This window comes from Manis pentadactyla, chromosome 5 (assembly GCF_030020395.1).
Source record: "Manis pentadactyla isolate mManPen7 chromosome 5, mManPen7.hap1, whole genome shotgun sequence".
In the NCBI taxonomy this organism is placed as follows: Eukaryota; Metazoa; Chordata; class Mammalia; order Pholidota; family Manidae; genus Manis; species Manis pentadactyla.
This window is the reverse complement of record NC_080023.1, coordinates 62,129,904-62,153,906: the sequence shown is the minus strand read 5'-3', so window position 1 is coordinate 62,153,906 and position 24,003 is coordinate 62,129,904. Positions and strand designations below refer to the sequence as shown.

The 24,003-nt window shown below is 41.5% G+C and overlaps 1 protein-coding gene across 9 annotated transcripts in view; it reads left to right on the top strand.

Moving 5' to 3' along the window:
* The window catches only part of NAAA (N-acylethanolamine acid amidase), a 28,990-nt gene extending 5,268 nt beyond the window's left edge, over positions 1–23,722 (top strand). Inside the window, exons 4-13 of one of the 9 annotated variants that reach the window (XR_008997759.1) lie at positions 9,665–9,755; positions 13,465–13,541; positions 17,019–17,191; positions 17,366–17,428; positions 18,172–18,238; positions 18,654–18,682; positions 21,190–21,317; positions 21,397–21,533; positions 21,830–21,907; positions 23,655–23,722. Coding sequence is in view for 3 of the 9 variants with exons in the window: in XM_036927525.2 (XP_036783420.2) it covers positions 9,665–9,755; positions 13,465–13,541; positions 17,019–17,191; positions 17,366–17,428; positions 18,172–18,238; positions 18,654–18,682; positions 21,830–21,905 (576 nt within the window). In the remaining 6 variants the exon portion in view is untranslated. Of the gene's footprint in view, positions 1–9,664; positions 9,756–13,464; positions 13,542–17,018; positions 17,192–17,317; positions 17,429–18,171; positions 18,239–18,653; positions 18,683–21,189; positions 21,534–21,829; positions 21,908–22,575; positions 23,267–23,654 lie in introns of those variants that run through there. The other 8 variants (XR_008997761.1, XR_008997758.1, XR_008997760.1 and 5 more) reach the window with 8 other exon arrangements.
* Positions 23,723–24,003: the final 281 nt, after the last annotated feature.

Below are 24,003 nucleotides of genomic sequence, written 5' to 3'. Positions count from 1 at the left end.
GCTGGCGGAGCTTTGCTCTCAGGGCTCACGTTATTATTACCAAATCTAACAGTTTACACTTGACTATTGTCTTTCTGCTGAGTGCTTATGGTCAATAAATTGTTCTGCTAAATTAAGATCAAGTTATCCACAAAATAATTTATCTCTTATTTTTACCCGGGGTTCATAATTTCTAAAGTATTTTCATATTTGGTACCACATCTGATCCTCACAGCAGCCCTGTGAGACAGGCACAAAGCAACATGCCCACTTTCATTCTCCAGATGAGGGGCCAGGCCTCACAGAGACTGACTTGCCCCAGGTCACACGGGGTGAGAGTGGCAGGGGGTGTCCAGAAGCAAAGTCCAGAAGGTCTTTGGCCTCCTAATAATTTTCCTCTCCCCAACTCAGCCATAGACTAATTTAGAGTCTCCTGCAGCAGCCAAAAATTTGTTCATGTTAGTTGACCTGACAAAGACAATTGGAAAGCACAGACATTTAGAAATAAAGATAGTTTTTCAGAGCTGCAAGATGAAGTAGCTTATAAATTGTATCTTACAATTATTTACAATTATATATCATAAAATATGTTGGAAACTGTAATGTGATCTTGATTTTCATTATTTTTTTTTTAAAATAATTATTTTTTATTGAAGGGTAGTTGACGCACAGTATTACATTACATTAGTTTCAAGTGTACAACACAGTGGTAGAACATTTATATACATAATTCTAGGTTCCAGCTATCACCCTACCAGGCTGTTACAATATCTTGACTATATTCCTTATGCTATACATTACATCCCGGTTACTTATTTATTTTACCATTGGAAGTCTGTCCTTTTTTTTTTTTTTTTTTTTTTTTGTGAGGGCATCTCTCATATTTATTGATCAAATGGTTGCTAACGACAACAAAATTCTGTATAGGGGAGTCAATGCTCAATGCACAATCATTAATCCACCCCAAGCCTAATTTTCGTCAGTCTCCAATCTTCTGAGGCATAACAAACAAGTTCTTACATGTAGAACAAATTCTTACATAATGAATAAGTTTCATAGTGAACATTACAAGGGCAGTCATCACAGAAACTTTCGGTTTTGCTCATGCATTATGAACTCTAAACAGTCAGTTCAAATATGAATACTCATTTGGTTTTTATACTTGATTTATATGTGGATACCACATTTCTCTCTTTATTATTATTATTTTTAATAAAATGCTGAAGTGGTAGGCAGATACAAGATAAAGGTAGAAAACATAGTTTAGTGTTGTAAGAGAGCAAATGTAGATGATCAGGTGTGTGCCTGTAGACTATATGTTAATCCAAGCCAGACCAGGGCAACAAAACATCCACGTATGCAGAAGATTTCTCTCAGAACAGGGGGGGTGAGGTTCTAAGCCTCACCTCTGTTGATCCCCAATTTCTCACCTGATGGCCCCCCTGCGACTGTGCCTGTCTTAGGTTGTTCCTCCCTTGAGGAATCTTACCCGTCTCTGGCTAACCAGTCATCTTCCGGGGCCATACAGGGAAATGTGAAGTTGGTAAGTGAGAGGGAAGCCTTATTGTTTGAAAAGGTTAGCTTTTTACTTCTTTGCCTATTTATGCCCTGTGGCTTCTATGCCCAGCATTTGTCTTGAGGTATCTTTACCCCTTGGAGGAGTTATGATACTCGGTAAATTTGATATGAGGCACGAATTCTATTTAAGGGTTGTAATTAGGAAGGAAGAAGAAAAGCTATAGAAGTAGCAGACGGAAGAAAACATGGGAAGATTGATTATTTCTTTGACATATCTTCTTGTAGAGTAACTTCAGCATGTATAGGTTTTAAACTACTAATTAAATTGCGCACACACATTAACATAATAGGAGTATAGTTACATAACCAAAGCATATCTGTAATTACCAGCCATCTCCAGTGAAACCAAGAAAACCATTAAGGCACCTTAGGCATTTGTGAAAACTTATCTATGATATGGTGGATATTGTCCAACTGAACTTGAACAGTCTGAGAGAAATCAGACACATTAAAACAACCCATTCCTGGGGACTGTTCACATGCCATATGTTCTTTTAACAGTAAATAGTCTGTAGTTGTAAGAGTTTGGAGCGCTACAATTTGCACTTCTCCAAATTCTTGGTTGAGTTCCAACAGTATAGATCCAGTCAAATTTGTTTTACTGTATGCACAGGCCAGCTTAGATATCTCCTTCCTCATTCCCATGGCAAGTCCAGGAACTGGTGGGATGAGTGCATCTACAGCTGTAGCAGTGCGTGGATCTTTGTTGGGGTTTTTTGATGATCATCTTCTGGCATGAGTCTTCCAGAGAGTGCAGATGTTGGAAGTTCTTTTTCATATCGTATCTTATTTCATTTTCGGGGTAGCTCAATTAGGCTTTGATCCTCTGTATAAACACAAACAGACCCTTTGCCTACACTTTTATATGCCCTTTATACCCTTGTGTAGAACTCGTTGGAGGTTACCACACAGGAACTGCCCTTTTTTTTTTTTTTTTTTTTGCTTTGTTTTTGGTATCACTAATCTACACTTACATGACGAATATTATGTTTACTAGGCTCTCCCCTATACCAGGTCTCCCCTATAAACCCCTTTACAGTCACTGTCCATCAGCATAGCAAAATGTTGTAGAATCACTACTTGCCTTCTCTGTATTGTACAGCCCTCCCTTTTCTCCTACCCCCCCATGTATGTTAATCTTAATACCCCCCTACTTCTCCCCCCCTTATCCCTCCCTACCCACCCATCCTCCCCAGTCCCTTTCCCTTTGGTACCTGTTAGTCCATTCTTGAGTTCTGTGATTCTGCTGCTGTTTTGTTCCTTCAGTTTTTCCTTTGTTCTTATATTCCACAGATAAGTGAAATCATTTGGTATTTCTCTTTCTCCGCTTGGCTTGTTTCACTGAGCATAATACCCTCCAGCTCCATCCATGTTGCTGCAAATGATTGGATTTGCCCTTTTCTTATGGCTGAGTAGTATTCCATTGTGTATATGTACCACATCTTCTTTATCCATTCATCTATTGATGGACATTTAGGTTGCTTCCAATTCTTGGCTATTGTAAATAGTGCTGCAATAAACATAGGGGTGCATCTGTCTTTCTCAAACTTGATTGCTGCGTTCTTAGGGTAAATTCCTAGGAGTGCAATTCCTGGGTCAAATGGTAAGTCTGTTTTGAGCATTTTGATATACCTCCATACTGCTTTCCACAATGGTTGAACTAGTTTACATTCCCACCAGCAGTGTAGGAGGGTTCCCCTTTCTCCACAGCCTCGCCAACATTTGTTGTTGTTTGTCTTTTGGATGGCAGCCATCCTTACTGGTGTGAGGTGATACCTCATTGTAGTTTTAATTTGCATTTCTCTGATAATTAGCGATGTGGAGCATCTTTTCATGTGTCTGTTGGCCATCTGTATTTCTTTTTTGGAGAACTGTCTGTTCAGTTCCTCTGCCCATTTTTTAATTGGGTTATTTGTTTTTTGTTTGTTGAGGCGTGTGAGCTCCTTATATATTCTGGACGTCAAGCCTTTATCGGATGTGTCATTTTCAAATATATTCTCCCATACTGTAGGGATCCTTCTTGTTCTATTGATGGTGTCTTTTGCTGTACAGAAGCTTTTCAGCTTAATATAGTCCCACTTACTCATTTTTGCTGTTGTTTTCCTTGCCCGGGGAGATATGTTCAAGAAGAGGTCACTCATGTTTATGTCTAAGAGGTTTTTGCCTATGTTTTCTTCCAAGAGTTTAATGGTTTCATGGCTTACATTCAGGTCTTTGATCCATTTTGAGTTTACTTTTGTATATGGGGTTAGACAATGGTCCAGTTTCATTCTCCTACATGTAGCTGTCCAGTTTTGCCAGCACCACCTGTTGAAGAGACTGTCATTTCGCCATTGTATGTCCATGGCTCCTTTATCAAATATTAATTGACCATATATGTCTGGGTTAATGTCTGGATTCTCTAGTCTGTTCCATTGGTCTGTGGCTCTGCTCTTGTGCCAGTACCAAATTGTCTTGATTACTATGGCTTTATAGTAGAGCTTGAAGTTGGGGAGTGAGATCCCCCCTACTTTATTCTTCTTTCTCAGGATTGCTTTGGCTATTCGGGGTCTTTGGTGTTTCCATATGAATTTTTGAATTATTTGTTCCAGTTCATTGAAGAATGTTGCTGGTAGTTTCATAGGGATTGCATCAAATCTGTATATTGCTTTGGGCAGGATGGCCATTTTGACGATATTAATTCTTCCTAGCCACGAGCATGGGATGAGTTTCCATCTGTTAGTGTCCCCTTTAATTTCTCTTAAGAGTGACTTGTAGTTTTCAGAGTATAAGTCTTTCACTTCTTTGGTTAGGTTTATTCCTAGGTATTTTATTTTTTTTGATGCAATTGTGAATGGAGTTGTTTTCCTGATTTCTCTTTCTGTTGGTTCATTGTTAGTATACAGGAAAGCCACAGATTTCTGTGTGTTGATTTTGTATCCTGCAACTTTGCCGTATTCCGATATCAGTTCTAGTAGTTTTGGGGTGGAGTCTTTAGGGTTTTTTATGTACAGTATCATGTCATCTGCAAATAGTGACAGTTTAACTTCTTCTTTACCAATCTGGATTCCTTGTATTTCTTTGTTTTGTCTGATTGCCGTGGCTAGGACCTCCAGTACTATGTTAAATAACAGTGGAGAGAGTGGGCATCCCTGTCTAGTTCCCGATCTCAGCGGAAATGCTTTCAGCTTCTCACTGTTCAATATAATGTTGGCTGTGGGTTTATCATAGATGGCCTTTATTATGTTGAGGTACTTGCCCTCTATTCCCATTTTGCTGAGAGTTTTTAACATGAATGGATGTTGAACTTTGTCAAATGCTTTTTCAGCATCTATGGAGATGATCATGTGGTGTTTGTCTTTCTTTTTGTTGATGTGGTGGATGATGTTGATGGACTTTCGAATGTTGTACCATCCTTGCATCCCTGGGATGAATCCCACTTGGTCATGGTGTATGATCCTTTTGATGTATTTTTGAATTCGGTTTGCTAATATTTTGTTGAGTATTTTTGCATCTACGTTCATCAGGGATATTGGTCTGTAGTTTTCTTTTTTGGTGGGGTCTTTGCCTGGTTTTGGTATTAGGGTGATGTTAGCTTCATAGAATGAGTTTGGGAGTATCCCCTCCTCCTCTATTTTTTGGAAAACTCTAAGGAGAATGGGTATTATGTCTTCCCTGTATGTCTGATAAAATTCCGAGGTAAATCCATCTGGCCCGGGGGTTTTGTTCTTTGGTAGTTTTTTGATTACCGCTTCAATTTCGTTGCTGGTAATTGGTCTGTTTAGATTTTCTGTTTCTTCCTGGGTCAATCTTGGAAGGTTATATTTTTCTAGGAAGTTGTCCATTTCTCCTAGGTTTCCCAGCTTGTTAGCATATAGGTTTTCATAGTATTCTCCAATAATTCTTTGCATTTCCGTGGGGTCCGTTGTGATTTTTCCTTTCTCGTTTCTGATACTGTTGATTTGTGTTGACTCTCTTTTCTTCTTAATAAGTCTGGCTAGAGGCTTATCTATTTTGTTTATTTTCTCGAAGAACCAGCTCTTGGTTTCATTGATTTTTGCTATTGTTTTATTCTTCTCAATTTTATTTATTTCTTCTCTGATCTTTATTATGTCCCTCCTTCTGCTGACCTTAGGCCTCATCTGTTCTTCTTTTTCCAATTTCGATAATTGTGACATTAGACCATTCATTTGGGATTGCTCTTCCTTTTTTAAATATGCTTGGATTGCTATATACTTTCCTCTTAAGACTGCTTTTGCTGTGTCCCACAGAAGTTGGGGCTTAGTGTTGTTGTTGTCATTTGTTTCCATATATTGCTGGATCTCCATTTTGATTTGGTCATTGATCCATTGATTATTTAGGAGCGTGTTGTTAAGCCTCCATGTGTTTGTGAGCCTCTTTGCTTTCTTTGTACAGTTTATTTCTAGTTTTATGCCTTTGTGGTCTGAAAAGTTGGTTGGTAGGATTTCAATCTTTTGGAATTTTCTGAGGCTCTTTTTGTGGCCTAGTATGTGGTCTATTCTGGAGAATGTTCCATGTGCACTTGAGAAGAATGTATATCCCGCTGCTTTTGGATGTAGAGTTCTATAGATGTCTATTAGGTCCATCTGCTCTACTGTGTTGTTCAGTGCTTCCATGTCCTTACTTATTTTCTGCCCAGTGGATCTATCCTTTGGGTTGAGTGGTGTGTTGAAGTCTCCTAGAATGAATGCATTGCAGTCTATATCCCCCTTTAGTTCTGTTAGTATTTTTTTCACATATGCTGTTGCTCCTGTGTTGGGTGCATATATATTTAGAATGGTTATATCCTCTTGTTTGACTGAGCCCTTTATCATTATGTAGTGTCCTTCTTTATCTCTTGTTACTTTCTTTGTTTTGAAGTCTATTTTGTCTGATATTAGTACTGCAACCCCTGCTTTCTTCTCACTGTTGTTTGCTTGAAATATGTTTTTCCATCCCTTGACTTTTAGTCTGTACATGTCTTTGGGTTTGAGGTGAGTTTCTTGTAAGCAGCATATAGATGGGTCTTGCTTTTTTATCCATTCTGTTACTCTGTGTCTTTTGATTGGTGCATTCAACCCATTAACATTTAGGGTGACTATTGAAAGATATGTACTTATTGCCATTGCAGGCTTTCAATTCGTGGTTACCAAAGGTTCAAGGTTAGCCTCTTTAGTATCTTACTGCCTAACTTAGCTCGCTTATTGAGCTGTTATATACACTGTCTGGAGATTCTTTTCTTCTCTCCCTTCTTATTCCTCCTCCTCGATTCTTCATATGTTGGGTGTTTTGTGCTGTGCTCTTTCTAGGAGTGCTCCCATCTAGAGCAGTCCCTGTAAGATGTTCTGTAGAGGTGGTTTGTGGGAAGCAAATTCCCTCAGCTTTTGTTTGTCTGGGAATTGTTTAATCCCACCATCATATTTGAATGATAGTCGTGCTGGATACAGTATCCTTGGTTCAAGGCCCTTCTGTTTCATTGTATTAAATATATCATGCCATTCTCTTCTGGCCTGTAGGGTTTCTGTTGAGAAATCTGACGTTAGCCTGATGGGTTTCCCTTTATAGGTGACCTTTTTCTCTCTAGCTGCCTTTAACACTCTTTCCTTGTCCTTGATCTTTGCCATTTTAATTATTATGTGTCTTGGTGTTGCCCTTCTTGGATCCTTTCTGTTGGGGGTTCTGTGTATTTCCGTGGTCTATTCGATTACTTCCTCCCCCAGTGTGGGGAAGTTTTCAGCAATTATTTCTTCTAAGATACTTTCCATCTCTTTTCCTCTCTCTTCTTCTTCTGGGACCCCTATAATACGGATATTGTTCCTTTTGGATTGGTCACACAGTTCTCTTAATATTGTTTCATTCCTGGAGATCCTTTTGTCTCTCTCTATGTCAGCTTCTATGCGTTCCTGTTCTCTGATTTCAATTCCATCAATGGCCTCTTGCATCCTATCCATTCTGCTTATAAACCCTTCCAGAGTTTGTTTCATTTCTGCGATCTCCTTTCTGGCATCTGTGATCTCCTTCCGGACTTCATCCCATTTCTCTTGCGTATTTCTCTGCATCTCTGTCAGCATGTTTATGATTCTTATTTTGAATTCTTTTTCAGGGAGACTGGTTAGGTCTGTCTCCTTCTCTGGTGTTGTCTCTGTGATCTTTGTCTGCCTGTAGCTTTGCCTTTTCATGGTGATAGGAATAGTCTGCAGAACTGGGACGAGTGATGGCTGGAAGGACTTCCTTTCTTGTTGGTTTGTGGCCCTCCTCTCCTGGGAGAACAGCGGCCTCTAGTGGCTTGTGCTGCGCAGCTGCGCGCAGACAGGGTTTCTGCTTCCTGCCCAGCTGCTATGGAGTTAATCTCCGCTGTTGCTGTGGGCGTGGCCTGGCTCGGGCAGCTACTCCAAAATGGTGGAGTTGCGTTGGAGCAGGAGCGGCTGGGAGGCTATTTATCTCCGTAAGGGGCCTCCCTGCTCCCTGCAGCCCAGGGGTTAGGGTGCCCAGAGATCCCGGATTCCCTACCTCTGGATTAAGTGACCCGCCCTGCCCCTTTAACACTTCCAAAAAGCACCCGCCAAAACAAAACAACGCCCACCAAAAAAAAAAAAAGAAAAAAAAATTTTTTTTAATTAAAAAAAAAAAAAAAAAGGTGGTCGTTCGTTTTTCTTTATTCTGCAGTGCCAGCCTCAGGCCTCTGCTCACCGGTCTTTCTGCCCTGTTTCCCTAGTATTGGGGTCCCTATTCCTTTAAGACTTCCAAAAAGCGCTCGCCAAAACAAAACAGCAAAAAAGCAAGAAAAAAATGGTCGCGCGCTTTTCTTATGCCCTCTGTCGCCCAGCCTCCAGTGCCTGCTCACTGTTCTTGCTGCCCTGTTTTCCTAGTATCGAGGGCTCTGCACTCTGGCCCGGATGGCTGGGGCTGGGTGTTCGGCAGTCCTGGGCTCCGTCTCCCTCCCGCTCTGCCTGCTCTTCTCCCGCCGGGAGCTGGGGGGAGGGGCGCTCGGCTCCCGCGGGGCCGGGGCTTGTATCTTACCCCCTTCGCGAGGCGCTGGGTTCTCTCAGGTGCGGATGTGGTCTGGATATTGTCCTGTGTCCTCTGGTCTTTATTCTAGGAAGGGTTGTCTTTGTTATATTTTCATAGATATATGTTGTTTTGGGAGGAGATTTCCGCTGCTCTACTCACGCCGCCATCTTCTGCCCCTCCCGATTTTCATTATTTTAACTTGCCCAACCCTTCAAGAGTGACATTATTGAGGGTCAGTGCATCATGTGAAATAACCATATGGTCACTTTTTTTCCTGTGTGATTACACTTTATGCAGGCTATAGTAACGAGGTAATATCAGACCCATTCTACTGCCATGAATGGAAATGGGGAGAAATCATGGAAGCCCCTCTGTGAAGATAGAGTAAAAAGTCATTTATAAAATTAAGACCACTGCATTTTCCCTTGTTATTTAACCACCTTAAGTTATTTTTACAACCAGGTGAGGTAGAAATATGTAATTGAATGAAAAAGGTTACTACTGACTTAAAATTCAGTGTTTTAACCTAGGCCTGTTTATTTCTCAAAAATATAAAGACGGTAGTTAACTTTTATTGAGCAGTCTGAACTAGGTACTATTCTAAGTGCCTCTTTGAAAAATGACATCTGATATCTAAATAACTAATAGAGTTTGGTTTTTCTCCTCAGGCTACTGGAGTGGTATCTTGTGTTCAGACCTCATTGCCTTGATTTAAATTGGGCGTGATCCTGCTAACTCATGGGGTAATCATGAGGATTGAATGAGGGTTACTTCCCAAATAAGTTTGAAAATACTTAATATTTAAACATTGCCACTGATAAACAGTCACACTGGATTTGTGGCATACATTCATTACAGAAAGAATGAAGTTTCAGTTACAGGTTAGTGAAAATAAAGATGTACTTTTTTTTCCCATTAAAAACCATGAATCCACTGAATTCTACTCATGGATCCTCTCAAGGGGGGTTAAACCTCATATAAGATTATTTTAGATTTTTTATTTTTTTATGTTGGAACTTGTAAGAAAAAAAATCCATGAAATTGTGGGGCAAAAGAAGTGATTTCAATGTATATTTGGTTGAAACAGTCAAATGATACCTTTATCTCTTGATTTCAGGTTGCATTCACAGGAACCACTTTCGTTGGCTATGTAGGATTATGGACTGGTCAGAGTCCACACAAATTTACAGTTTCGGGCGATGAACGAGGTAATTAAAATGAACTACCAAGCATTTTTAGCCATATCCCTGTTCAGTTTTATCCAAGTACTTCATTCACTCACCTGACAGATATACAAAAGAGCCCATGGCAGGGTCGTTAAGTGGGGGCAGGCGGGCAGCATGCACGAGAGCAGTGAGAGGCATTTAGGCCTTAAAAAGTGCTACAGAGCCATCTTACTATGTTGATGGTCAGTGACTGTGAATGGGGATGTGGGGGGGACGGTGAAGAGGGGAGCCTAGTAAACATAGTGTCCTTCATGTAATTGTAGATTAATGATACCAAAATTAAAAATTAAAAAAAAAAAGTGCTACAGAGCAAGTAAAACAGGAAGGCATAATAGAGCAGGAAGGAGGGGATGGGCACTGAGAACAGGGAGCGCATCAGGGAAGGCCTGACTCAGGTGATTCAGGAGCCTTGCCTACAGAACTGGAGCAGACCATTCCTGGCGGATTCCAGAAACAAAAGTCAGTAGGGTGGTTACATTATGAAAAAGGAGGCAGTAACATTAGAGGTGGGGCGGAAGGCTGAGGCCATGGTGAGTGTCAGAATGTGGAATTGGCTCTGAAGTGTAAGGGAAGCCCTAGGAAGATTTTAGGCCGGGAGTAAACAGATCTGATTTCTATTGCTAACTATTACTCTGGCTGCTCTGTAGAGATGTACTGTGTTGGGTTAAGATAGAAGCCGAGGACTGTTAGGAAGCTTGGCAATAATCTAGAGAACATATGATGGCATTATACAGGCAACATCAGTAAAAGACTTCACAGTTTGCTGTGCACTTTCTCATGCATGTTCTCATTAGACCCTCACGACAGTCCTGTCAGATAGGCGGGAATGCTGTTATAAACCCCATTCATAGCGGAGGAGGAAACTGAGGCATTGAGATGAAATGACAGCTAATTGGTGAGAGAGGTGGTTCTCTGACTGATCTCCTAGGTCCTGGCCCAATTGCTCTATTTGTTTGTTATACAACCCCACTGCCATGCCCCAAATCTCAGAGGACATCATTCAGTTCCAGAATATGTGGGAAAGCTAGAAATAAACAAACTCTTGTCTCTCTGTCCTCAGAATTTGCAGCTGAGTAGAGAAGAAAGGCACATCAACTTTAAGGTGTCTAACGTTTACTGTTGATCATCTGAAATTGATGATCTGACAAATCCCTGACATTGGCTTCATGTTGGTGGTGTTGCCTGTGATTAGGTTTATTCTTATCTTTTTATATAAGTCTTTCCAGGAATATGCTGGTTGAGTATATATCAGTGTCCTTAGTAGTCAGTTCTTTATCCTCATGTATTCCTTAGAGATTTTCTCAAATGTCAGCTCTAAGTGCAACTGGTTCCCAATCAGTGGTACTCAAACCACAGCACAACAGTTACTAAGGGATTACAAAGAATGTCTGTAAATATGGGTATATTTATTAATAAGATGGGCCTTGTTTCCATCATTTTGTGACTCAAATTGTTTAACAAATTGATTGGTAGAACCTAAAAGATAAGCAGTTTAAAAGTAATTGAGTTATTCCGTAACATACACACTGACCCTTGAATAATATGGGTTATAATAAATACAGTTAACCCTCAAACAACATGGGTCTGGACTGCACACGTCCACATCTACATGTATTATTTTCAATAAATACTGTGGAAAATGTTTTGAAGATTTACATCAATTAAAAAAAACATTTTCCTTTCTGTAGCTTACTTTATGATAAGAATACAGTATGCAGTACATATAACATACAAAATATATGTCAACTGACCATTTATGTTACCAGTAGGGCTTCCAATTAACAGTAGTGTATTAGTAGTTAAGTTTTAGGGGAATCAAAAGTTATATGTGAATTTCTGACTACGCAGAGGTCAGCGCCCCAGCCCCCTTACTGTTCTAGGGCCCACTGCACTGTCAAATTGCCTTTTAAAAACTTTTATAGCCTATTTTAATGAAAACTAGTTATATGTTAGTCTGCTAAGATTGAGTTAAACTGCCTGAATCATAAAGTAACATCTCTTGGTTAATAGAGGTCAATATTCAGTTATGTTCCTGGACATCATGGAGAATGCCAGCAGGGCCTCCAAGCCCCCAGGAAAGGATCAGGGTCTGAGGACTAGCTAATGCCATAGAGCATGTGGAGCTTAACAAACCACCTGGCAGTTATCACCTCCGACTCTGGAGCCAGCCTGCCTGAGATTGTATCTTGGTGCCATCACTGGCTAGTTGGGTCACCAGGGCCAACATGCCTACCTGTTTGTGCTCCAGTTTCCTCATCTGGGAAGTAGGGATGGTGACAGCTGCCTTGAGGTTCACATGAGTTCATGCGTGGGAAGCCCTCAGAGCAGTGCTGGGCACAGAGAAAGGGTCCTGGAAGCATTTGTTATTGTCCCATCTCCACGCCTGACCTCCCAGCCTCAGATTGGAGGGCCCACCACCTTCTCAGCATCCTACTTGGATGTCCACTGGGGACCTGGAGCTTCCCATGCCTAAACCAATCTCTTGCTTTTTGCTTTTCCCCTGTTCTTGCCCTCACTCTGCCTCCACCCAAATCTGTTCCTCTCCCAGTTTTCTGTGTCTCAGGAACTGGCCCTTGTGCTCCACTGACTACACCAGAAGAATTCTTTGACCCCTCCCTGCTTGTATCTTGTCAGCTGCTACTATCCTAACTGGATGTGCCTGTCGCTTTCTGCCTACACTGCTGCTCTAGCTGCCTGTCTGGTCTCCCTGCGCTCAGCCTCCTGTAATTGTCTCGGCCCAGCAGCCAGCATGCTCAGGTTGTCCCCTGTTGAAAACCTAAGGTGACTTACCATTTCACTTATAACAAACCCAAGGTCCTACCTCTGCCCTCAAAACTTTGCCACGACCTCCTGTGCCTCATTTTATGCCTGTTTCCTCCATCCCTCCATCTGCATCTCATGAGCATGCTGTCTTTTCCCACCCTCTGCCAAACTTGTCCCTACCTTAGGGCCCTGACGCCGTGCCTTCTGCCCGGAAAACTCTGTCCACCTTAGCACAAATGTCTACAACTCAGAGAGGCTGTCTTCATGCTCCTCTCAAAAGAAATCTCCCCTCTTCAGTCATGATTATATTATTCTGTCTTTATTTTCTTTATTATAGTTATAAAGATCTTGCTTGTTTGATGGTAGTAGTTTCTTCTGTTTGCTGTTAAATTCTAAGCATCTGGACCAAGTCAAGGTATGGCACTTTGCAGATGCTTATTTTTTATATGAAAATTTTTTTTGGAAATAAACCCCTGACAGAGATTTTTAGAGATGTTAAAAGTAATTTGTGGGAGTTATTGTAAATTTATATTCTTTTAAAAGTGTGAGCCTAAATCAAACTGAAAGTTCTGTAAGATACATATTCTCTACAGTCTTTGTAATACTTACTAAACCACTTCTCTTGATAGCTACGCAATTTTGTTTTGCCTGGGTTAGTTGAAAGAATGATTTCCTTTAAAATAATTATCATTGTTTCCAAGCACAAAAGATTATATGTATATGTGTGAACATGGTTTTATGGTTACCATGAAATTTGGGCTTCATCTTTGAAAACTGGATGCTAGTAAAATCCTCTTCCACCAACCTTTCTCCACCATCAGTTTGTACTAAGCAAAAAAAACAAGATTTTAGGAATTTTGAAAAGTGGTACTTGGACAGCAGTTTGTGCATATACTTATTGTTCCTTCTTCCTTCTTCAACTCGGCAGAGAAAGGCTGGTGGTGGGAGAATGTGATCGCTGCCCTTTTCCAGAGACACTCTCTGGTCAGCTGGCTTATCCGCACTGTGAGTATGTTTACTGTTAAGCCCACCTCACCCTAACTTCATCTTCTAAATTGTGTGTCATGTTGTGATGCTCTGTGTCATTTAACAAGTGTTTTTAATGTAAGAAACTCTTGAAAGACTAAGCATCTAAAGGTTTGCAAAATGCATATCAATCTTTGTGATAATAAGTATCAAAGATAAACAGCTGGACACTAGTTAAAATGGTAGTCATAATCATAAAAGACTACATATTATAAATTTCTAGTTATAACATAAGTAAGTCACTGGGGATGTACTATACAGCATGGTGACTATAGTTGGCAATATTTTAGTGCATATTTGAAAGCTGCTAAGCGAGTATATCTTAATAGTTCCCATCACAAGAAAGAAGATTTTATAATGAGGTATGGCAATGGATATTAACTAGACTTATTGTGGTGATCATTTCACAATATATATAAATATCAAAGCATTACATTGTATGCCTGAGACTAATATAATGTTACATGTCAATTATAATTCAAAACAAATAAATACAATGGTAGGGACAGATTTTAATCAGTAGTGTACTATTACAGTAGAGAAAAGTATGCAACGTGAACTGAAATCAGGTTTTAATTTGTACAGAGATGACTGGATGTTTTAAAGGGAGAATAAGGGACTAGGGTGGGATGAGCAGGGGCTCAACAGGGTCAGAGAAACGAAATTACAAAAGCAGGAAGGAAGTTGTCTATGTGAAACCTATGTAGGACTTGTAAGTGGCACTTACCAAAATTAGCCTCCTACTATCCTGCAGAGACTGGGACAAAGGGGTGCTGTCTTCAGGTACCTGCTGGAACAAACAGTAAATTCTTTTGGCAGCCTAGAGTTTTCTCAGTCAGGCACTGGAAGGGGGGCTGGTGTCATTTTAGGGATGTTAGAAACTATGTTAGTATTTGTTCAAATCTTTATAGGCCAGCTTTCAGAAGAGGGCTCTGAGGAACCTGGCTAGAGTTTGGTCAAGGAGAGAATCTTTGTCATAGGGTAGAGTTTTTCACAATAACTAATGGAGATAAGATGCCTTTCTACAGATACAGTTTCCCACAATAAATGATCGAGGTAAGAGATGAGCATATGCTTTTCTACAGATATAGATGTGCCCTCCTTTTAAAATTTCCATTTGCAAATATCCAGATTTGCAAAACAAAGGCATTAGAAGGTAGCTCTGCACGCAACAAAAGGGAAGTCTGCTTTTCATGATCTATAAGACAGACAGCAGAGTTCCAGGCCACATATAAATTGTGTAATTAGACCACAGTGAGCTCATTTTCAAGGACACAGCTCTGGCACAAGAATCTGGCCCTGCTGGGCTTTAGCCTTTTTGGCCCCTCCTTACCTTGCTGTAAATGATCTCTGAACTTGCAATTCTCCTAAACATTTTTAATTTTAGATAGAATTTACATATAATGAAATGCACAGATCTTAAGGGTTTAGTTCAATGTGTGTGGCAATTGCACACACTTATTCATCCATCTATATAACCACCAGCAAAACAAGATTCAGAACATTTGCAAGTCCCTGGAAATTTCCCTCGTGCTCCTTTCCAGTCAATTCCGAACCTCCTCTGACACCCTACCTGCCCCAAGGAAACCATTCTTTGACCTCTATCACCACAAACAAGTTTTCCTGTTCTAGAATTTATAAAAATGGAATCATAGTGTACAGTCTCCTTTTCTTTTACTCAGCATGTTTTTCAAGTCCATCCATGTTGTTTGTATCACCAGCTCATTCCTTTTAATACTGAAGAATATTGAGTTGTATGAATATGCCCCAATTTACCCATTTTCCTGTTAATAGACATTAGGTTGTTTCCAGTTTGGGCTATTATGAATAAGCTTCTATGAAAATACCTGTCCAAGTCTTTTTGCAAAGATTTGCATCCATTTCAGTTGGGTAAAGTGCTGAAGAATGGAACTGCTTGGTCATAAGGTAGATGTATATTTAACTGAGGTATATTGCCATACAATTGATGTATTTAAAGTGCACAACTCACTGGTTTTTAGTATAGTCACAGAGTTGTATAATCATCACTACAATCAATTTTAGAACATTTTCATTCCCCTAAGAAGAAGCCCTGTGCCCATTAGCAGTCACCGCCCACTGCCTCCATTTCCAGAGATAAGCAGACAAGGTACCTGTCTGGCCCTGACTTTGCCGCCTGAATAAAGTAACTCTCCACTGCCTTTGGTGTTTCTGACTGATGTTCTTTTGCTTTGTTCTCACAGAATTCTGTTGGGGCAACGAGTTCTTTGATAGTAGGTGGGGGATGGCACAGGTGACATAACCAAAAAAGTCCCATCACTACCATTGCCTCATTTTATAATTTTGCTGAGTTCAGAGCAAACCCACTCATGCCTACATACCTTGCCCCTAAGAGCAGTATGTATAAGGCAGGGAACCGTCCACAAAGCCCTGCCGGGGGTTGATGGGTTGTAGTGCTGAATGATGGAGGCTTTGCTGACACTAATATTTCTTATTGTCCTTTTGTTTGGCCCTGTCCCCTCGCCCACCCTTGACACGGTGCCTCAGCAGCATTCAGGATGAGTGCACAGAAAATGTACTTTCCCAAAGCGGTGGAAGAGTGATTGTAGAGATGCAAATGGGAAGGGCAGGCATGCTACCACAGGATACTCTTGAGCAGAGCAGCCTGAGGAAGAAGCCCATAAGGAAACTGCAGATTTGGGGAGTGATCCCCTTCACTATCCATGCCACAGACCTTTGAAGTCTTCAGGAACCCCCAGGAGTACCTGAACACCAGTTGAATTCGCTGCTCTAAGGTAGCATGCTCTCAGCCATCTCCAAGCCTTTGCCAAACTTTGCATGGCACTAGAACCCTCTTCTCCACTCCCACTCCCAAACCCAAACCCAGCACTTTCACCTGTGTGACTTGTCTGCCCCTTTGGCCTCAGCCCATGCAGTTCCTCCCTGGGCTGCCTCACTGATGCCCTGGGTGAGAACGGCGCCCCTGCCTCGGCCTCCATCTTATCGCCTCCCGTGGTGATCCTCACTGCACTGTGTCACCTTGGACTTCCCTCTCATCCCTGACACTAGAACATGTCTGGGTCAGTTGTGTTTACTGCTCTGTCCCCACACCAGCCAGTGCCTAGCACATAGTAGGTATTCAAGAAAGACCTGTTGAAAAGATGAAGAAACATGGGGAGTCCTTTGCACAAGAGTGACCTGGTAGAGAGCATGCAGCCCATATCTGGTAAGCTGGACTTGGAACCTGCCAACCGTTCTTTTTTTGTGGGAAAAATCTGTTTTCCTGCTCTATTACCTCCCCAGTGAGGCTTTTTCCATCTCATGACCCCTGATTACAAGAGGGTGAGGTCAGAGCAGTTCAAGATTGTAGCCATGGCTAAGTACACCTGGAGAATGTGCTTTGGCCCATTTGCACATCACCTGGTGTGGAAACTGTCATGTATGACAATGCTAACGCAGCTTTGTCTTTTTGTTTAGACCCTGAGTGAGTCAGAGAACTTTGAAGCGGCTGTTTACCGATTGGCCAAGACTCCCCTTATTGCTGATGTTTATTACATTGTTGGCGGTACGTTCCCCCGGGAGGGGGTGGTCATCACGAGGAACAGAGATGGCCCAGTGGACATTTGGCCTCTAGATCCTTTAAATGGAGCGTGAGTAGAATTAAAGAGTCTGGTCATTTTGTATCAATAATCTTTTTTTTTTTTAATTGGTGAAACTAAAGGTTTTTTCTCATTGGTAAAATGAGAGGTATTTTTAATTTTTATGTACTTCTTTAGCTATGTCCCAGGTGACCTTGGATAAGATGATGCTGTACTGTGTTGTAGGTGGTTCCGAGTTGAGACAAATTATGACCACTGGAAGCCAGCGCCTGAGAGTGATGACCGAAGGTAGGCCACTGTACACGTCCTGGTTTGCAGTGTTTTCTTGTGGCCAGGAGGATGTGCACCTCCTGTTGCAGGAACTGAAGAGGACTACAGGTGCGGGCCCCTCCCAGAAAATGTACCTGGGCCCTCCCCAGCGCCTTGGCTGGATGGGAGCATGTACTGTGTGGAGAGCTTCTTGGCAGTTGGTGGGTATTGGCGCTGGGGAGTAAGGATGGCCATGGTCTCAGCTCAGGAGCCCCAGATCCCATCACCAGCTCTGCTAATGGCTCACTGGCTGGCCTCTTGGGCCTCTGTTCACTCATCTGCCAAAAGAAAAGAATAAGAGTCATGGTTTTCTATGCAAGACTTTTTTTAGAGGGAAAACATTTCTCCAAATTAATAAATAGACCAGTTGGGGCTTTCATTTTCCCTTCTACATTTGAAGATTCTAAATCATTGTATCCGTAAAGAACAAGTAGTTATATATTTCCCCTTGGCTTCACTGCCCATGTGATTGGTGGCAGTTATACTCTACAACTCTAAAACAATTCACCCCAGCTTTCTTGAGCAGATGTGACAACCAGCCCCACTGCTGAATTAATTCCACCATGATGGTCTGGGACTAGGCAGGAAACAGGGTTGGCAGCCAGAATCTGTTTTTGGGAAAAGGACGTAATGAGGCCAGACCCTGCACTGAGCATCCAGAGATGAGAACTGTGGGCTTCAGGGTTTCCTGAAGTGTCAAGTGACCTCTGTTGTCCTTCCAGAACACCTGCCATCAAAGCCCTTAATGCCACTGGCCAGGCGAACCTCAGCCTGGACGCACTCTTCCAGGTAACTTGTAACAGTGTCTAGTTTTAATTTTACTCAGGATGTTTGGTGTCTTTGTTAACAGTAATTTTTTTTTTAATTCTCTGAAATCAAGCAAATGTGGTAGATGAAAATGTGTGAATAAAATTTTACCTGGTTGACAACAGTTGTAAAAAAAAAAGCTAGATGACATTTTCTGAACTTATTTCTGTAGAGGTTACAGTACCCCTCTTTTCCTAAGTTTTTCTGCCTATTAAAAAAAGACAGAGCTGTAACATACAGTTATTGTTTAAAAAAGAAAGACAAAGGATCCAAAAGCCTGTAACTCTGGCAGCCAAGATACACTAGAGTGTTAAGTGGCTATTTCTTCCTATAGATATTCTACGTGTATTTCTTCTACCTTTTACTAGTCTTTGTAATATGATTTTTCCCTCTGCAGGTTTTGTCAGTGTTTCCGGTTTATAACAAGTAAGTGCTGCGTTAAGACAATCTGTCTGTCACTCGCATACTCTTCAGCTTGCGAGGGCTCCTGGGCTCCTACAGACGCCCCTCTGGGCACTGCGGGTACAGCAGGGAGCTACAGTCGGCTCTCAGGGGACAAGCACTTCACAGGGAGCTGGCAGGAGGCAGCACAGGGCAGATAAATATATCATAAGTCACATGAGAAATCCGTGGAGAAAAACAGAGTGATCCGGAAGGAGGAGGACAGGGACGTGCCTATCCTCGATCAGACGGGTAGCTGGGGACTGCCTTCACCAGCCACGAGCTCCTTAATGTCACTCTGCTAGAACTAAACTCTAGGCATCTTCGGCTTTCTTTTATCTTCCCCAGGAGTTTCTGCTACCCCCATGCCCATTCCACAGATAATGCAGTATCTAAGCTGATGTGTGTCCGTTAGCCTCACCATCACCCTGAGGGTGGCATCCTGTGAGCAATGGCTTCTCGGGCCTGCAGCCCAGGATTGTCCCCACATACTCTTCTGGGGTGCAGCCCCAGGCCAAGGGCTTCCTGCCACTGCCACAGGAAGCTCTTGGTGAAACTTGAGAGGCAGCCACAAAACTGTACAGGAAACTCTGAATGTCCACTGTCACCATCACAGCAAAGCTGAACAGGCCACCAGCCTGCTCTCCGTGTCCCCCAGGGCTGTGTGCCTGACGGCCTATGCACACCCTTGAGGAGGGCAGACACTGCTCTTGCTTGCTGAGGTAGGCTGAACCGACCAGAATGAAAGAGGAAGCACCTGCAGGTCAATGCAGACTTTTAGCGCTCTTTTACCTCAGTAAATTCCAAAACCCAGCACTTAGCACTTTCTCGTCATCCACACCACTGCGTTCTCCATGGCAAGAATATCAACATGGCACTCTTCAAGAAGTTGCCCGACACAGATATAAAGTGTAAAGTGATTTTTGGTTTCAAATATCCAGTTTTTGTCTTTGAAATGATCCTCTTTTACACAGACACAGACGTAGTTTTCCTGATAGCCTCTAGAATAACTTTTGTATGAGTGCTTTAAGATTCCTCAGGTATAATGACATTTTCAAAACAGACTTTATTCTTTTTAATTTGCACCATCATAGGAATATGTCTTCAACATAGCTCTTCAAAAGTTTCTTCTCTAAGTATGGCTTGATAAAAAGATTAACGTTAAAAATTCATTCTGTAAATAATATTCTAGCAGCCAAAAACAGAAACAGATTGGTCGGACAGTGTTTTACCACTCATAACAAATGATACCCACTGGTGAGCTAGTAAACTGGCTCTTTGGGATAGGGAGCAAAAAACAAACTAAAGATTTGTAGCATTTATTGACTCCCATGGTGTAAATACTCCAACCTGGCTTATTTCAAGCTTAAAGTTGGTCATAAAGTTCCTGCATATTTGACACTTGGCTCTCACCAGCCTATAGGAACCAACCAGCTCTAAGGCACCATTGACTCTAACCCTTCCCACAGGGCACAATTCTGCTCTCTTAATATTCATTTTAAAAATAGGTATTAAAACCTATTTTTGTGTTCTTATAGTTTTAAAAATAATTACATAGATGATGAAATATCTTTTAAAAATTAGTACTGTAATAAAGTAGTTATAATTATTTTAATAAAGCCATTTCCATGCACCTTATAATTTTAAGTTAGTGTACCATAGCCCATTGACTGTACTATACATAAGTTAAGCATTCTTCCTTAGTTTATCCTCTATTAAAACTCTTAAGCAAACATATTTCTATGCTTCTCACCCTGCTTTTGGATTATTTCCCTTGGCGGGATTCCCAGAAGTACAGTTACTGAGTTAAAGACTATGAATGTTTAAATGGCATCTGAAATGTTTTGTAGAAATAGAATTGTTAGAAATTATAAATAGTTTATTACCAAGTAACACTTTTCTCTACATTGTGTAACTGAAACCCCAAGAACTGCATTTAAATGATAATCACCACCTAGCCAGAGTTCCCACAGATCCTGACTCTCAGGCCCTTTGCAGGTAATGATCCCCAGCAGCTAAGGCTGTTCACCGTGTGTGCAGGTAATAGAAATGGCTGAATAGAAGCAGTTAGCTCTAGGCTGCCTCCTTATGCTGCACTAGACAAGTACACCCACCTGCAATAGAACTCCATCTTCTGCTGTGGCTGTAAGAAAAAATATTAAAACAGTGATGAAGAACAGAATCAGGACTAAATAGGCACCCGTGGCCCCTAGAAGCTCCACTATTCCTGTACGAGCTCTCAAGTGCTCGCAGTGCTGCCCGTGTGATTCAGCTGTGGACCCCAGGGCCACTAATTCTCCATATTCTTGAATAGCCCAGCTCCACATGCTTTGAGCATACGTCCCAGCTGGTGTCCAGGACAAGAGGTGTATGAAGGGAGTGAAGGGAAGAGACCCTAGTGTGTGTGAGCATGCGTGTGCATGTGCTCAAGTTGTTGAGGTCTCTAGCTACACAGTGAGTTGAAAAAATGCTGTTGTGCTTCTCATCCTTAGATCTGGGCAAATGGAGCCCCTGTCTTGATCCCTGAGCTGTAGAGGTCCCACTTGGGCTTTCCTCTCACCCTCTCTTCGTAGAAGAAATCCACTGGGCCAGGGGCATTTGCTCACCGAGTCTGACCCAGGTACCAGGACCCTGACGTTCTCAGCCTGAGTAGCGCCAAGCCCATTTTCAGGGCCTGTGTGATCCTCTTCCCTGGGCAGTGTTCTCTTGATAGTGGCGCGTGGCTGTGTGGGCATCCTGTGTCTGGTGGCTGGCCAAGGCAAGGCTGTTTTCTGGAGGATGTGCAGATGAAGACTAGATGTGAAGGCTGAGGTGTCCACATACATTCCGCTGTGGGGTAAGACAGAGCAAGGGCTGAGGGCAGAGGGCTGGCTCTTCCTCACTGCCACAGCATGAAATTCTGAGAAGTGTGAGAATTTTTAATTTGAACTTGACCTTCCACAGTGTTATCAAAATAGGACACTCTGTGTGATCACTTAAGTTCTCAAACTTAAATGTTCTGACATATGTAGGCCTTTATTTGTATTCTTGTCCTAGGTCCCAAGTGTTAGGGAAGGGCTTGGTATTTTTTTCCTCTTTGGAATATTAGGGAAAATCATGTGTATATAAAAATTCCTCTCATTTTGTTTTCAGCTACACAATTTATACTACAGTAATGAGTGCTGCCAACCCAGACAAGTACATAACGAGGATCCGAAACCTGGGTTGAAAGTAAGTAAGCAGAAGAGGAACTTTGCCCACGCTGTGAATGCCTTACTGGTGTGTTGTTTTGGGGGTCAGGGTGACGGTTTCCTTGCAGAAGACAGTACTGTCCTTAACATCTGTACACATGATATTTTCAGATGGGCATCTGGCATCTGACTGTCATTGTATCAGATTAATGTCACCATCAGGTATTTATTTTGAATTGTTTGAGAGCTAATTTTCTCATGCCCAGTGCCTTTGCCCCTGTTAAAACTTGCTCACAGGGCAGGTGTTTCCTCTTTATTTACATGGAGGAGGAAATATCTGGTAAGATCTTTGTGCCCTCAGAGTAATACTGAAGTGGCCCCAGAACTTTGCAACATAAGACAGATACTGAAGGCAAAGGACACTTTCAGAATTAATTATTTCAGACATTGGTAAGTCCAAAGGTGAAGGGAAGGACATGAGGAAAAAGCAGGCATTGTTTCTTCTGTCCCTGAGATCAGACCTTCTAGACATCCACCTACTGATAGCACACCTTTCCCTATTGCAAGGATTTTCTAGAATTCATAAACCTAGCCTGATGTTTTAGTCATTTACTTATCATGGGAATGTTAAAAATCAGTGTTTGACAAAATCTCTGATATGAAAAGATATAAACACTCCCATGTTTATCGCCTCATTATTTACAATAGCTAAGATATGGAATCAACCAAAGTGTCCATCAGTAGATGAATGGATAAAGAAGATGGGGTACATATATACACAACAGAATATCATTCAGCCATAAAAGAGAAATCCTGCCATTTGCAACAACATGGATGGACTTAGAGGGTATTATGCTAAGTGAAATAAGCCAGGATGAATGGATAAAGAGGATGTGGTACATATACACAATGGAATACTATTCAGCCATAAGAAAGAAACAAATCCTACCATTTGCACAACATGGATGGAGCTGGAGGATATAATGCTCAGTGAAATAAGCCAGGCGGAGAAAAACAAGTGCCAAACGATTTCCCTCATTTGTGGAGTATAACAAGGAAGCAAAACTGAAGGAACAAAGTAGCAGCAGACTCAGAGACTCCAAGAAGGGACTAGTGGTTACCAAAGGGGAGGGGTGTGGGAGGGTGGGTGGGGAGGGAGGGAGATGGGGATTGAGGGGTATTATGTTTAGTACACATGGTGTAGGGGGTCACGGGGAGAACAGTGCAGCACAGAGAAGGCAAACAGTGAATCTGTGGCATTTTACTACACTGATGGACAGTCACTGCATTGGGCTATGGGTGGGGACTTGATAATATGGGTAAATGTAGTAACCACATTGTTTTTTCATGTGAAACCTTTACAAGAGTGTGTATCAATAATACCTTAATTAAAAAATTTTTTAAAAAAGAAGCCAGGCAGAGAATGACAAATACCATATGATTTCACTCATTTGTGGAATCTAAAAACAAAACAAAACAGCAGTAGACTAACAGACACTGAGAAGTGACTGGTGGTTATAGGGTAGGGGTTGGGGTGGGTGGGTGAAGGGGATAGAGGCACAAAATCCCTATCATAATATAAATTAGTCACAGGGATGAGAGTACAACATCGAGAATATAGTCAGTAGTTCTGTAACATCTTTCTGCATTGACAGATATCAACATGTGTATAAAACTGTTGAATCCCTGTCATATAGTTGAAATCAGTATAGTATTGTATATCAACTATACTTAAAAAAAGTCAGTGTTTGAATTAAGTGCATGTATTTTTCTTTCTTCCCTTACAGATTATTTTTAAAAAATTAAACCTTGAAGAGCTGCACCTTAAAAAATAAAACAACGTGAAAGAATTGTATTATTTTGTGAACAATACAAGCTCCTTCATTAAATTTCTCAACCTTGTGAAGTGGGGGCAGGAGGTCACTTTGGAGCTTATTTTGGCAAAGTGGGTATTAGATGTCTTGCCTTCGCTTCCTTCTATGATTTGCCTTGACGCTGTCTAAGCTTCATCCTGGCTGGAACAACTAAAAGATAATTTTCTGAGGTCTTTATTCCCAGCTTCTCACAATAACATATAGCTGTGTTGTCAGACCTCAACTCACAAATGAGCTGGCAATGCCTCTTTATTCATTATGA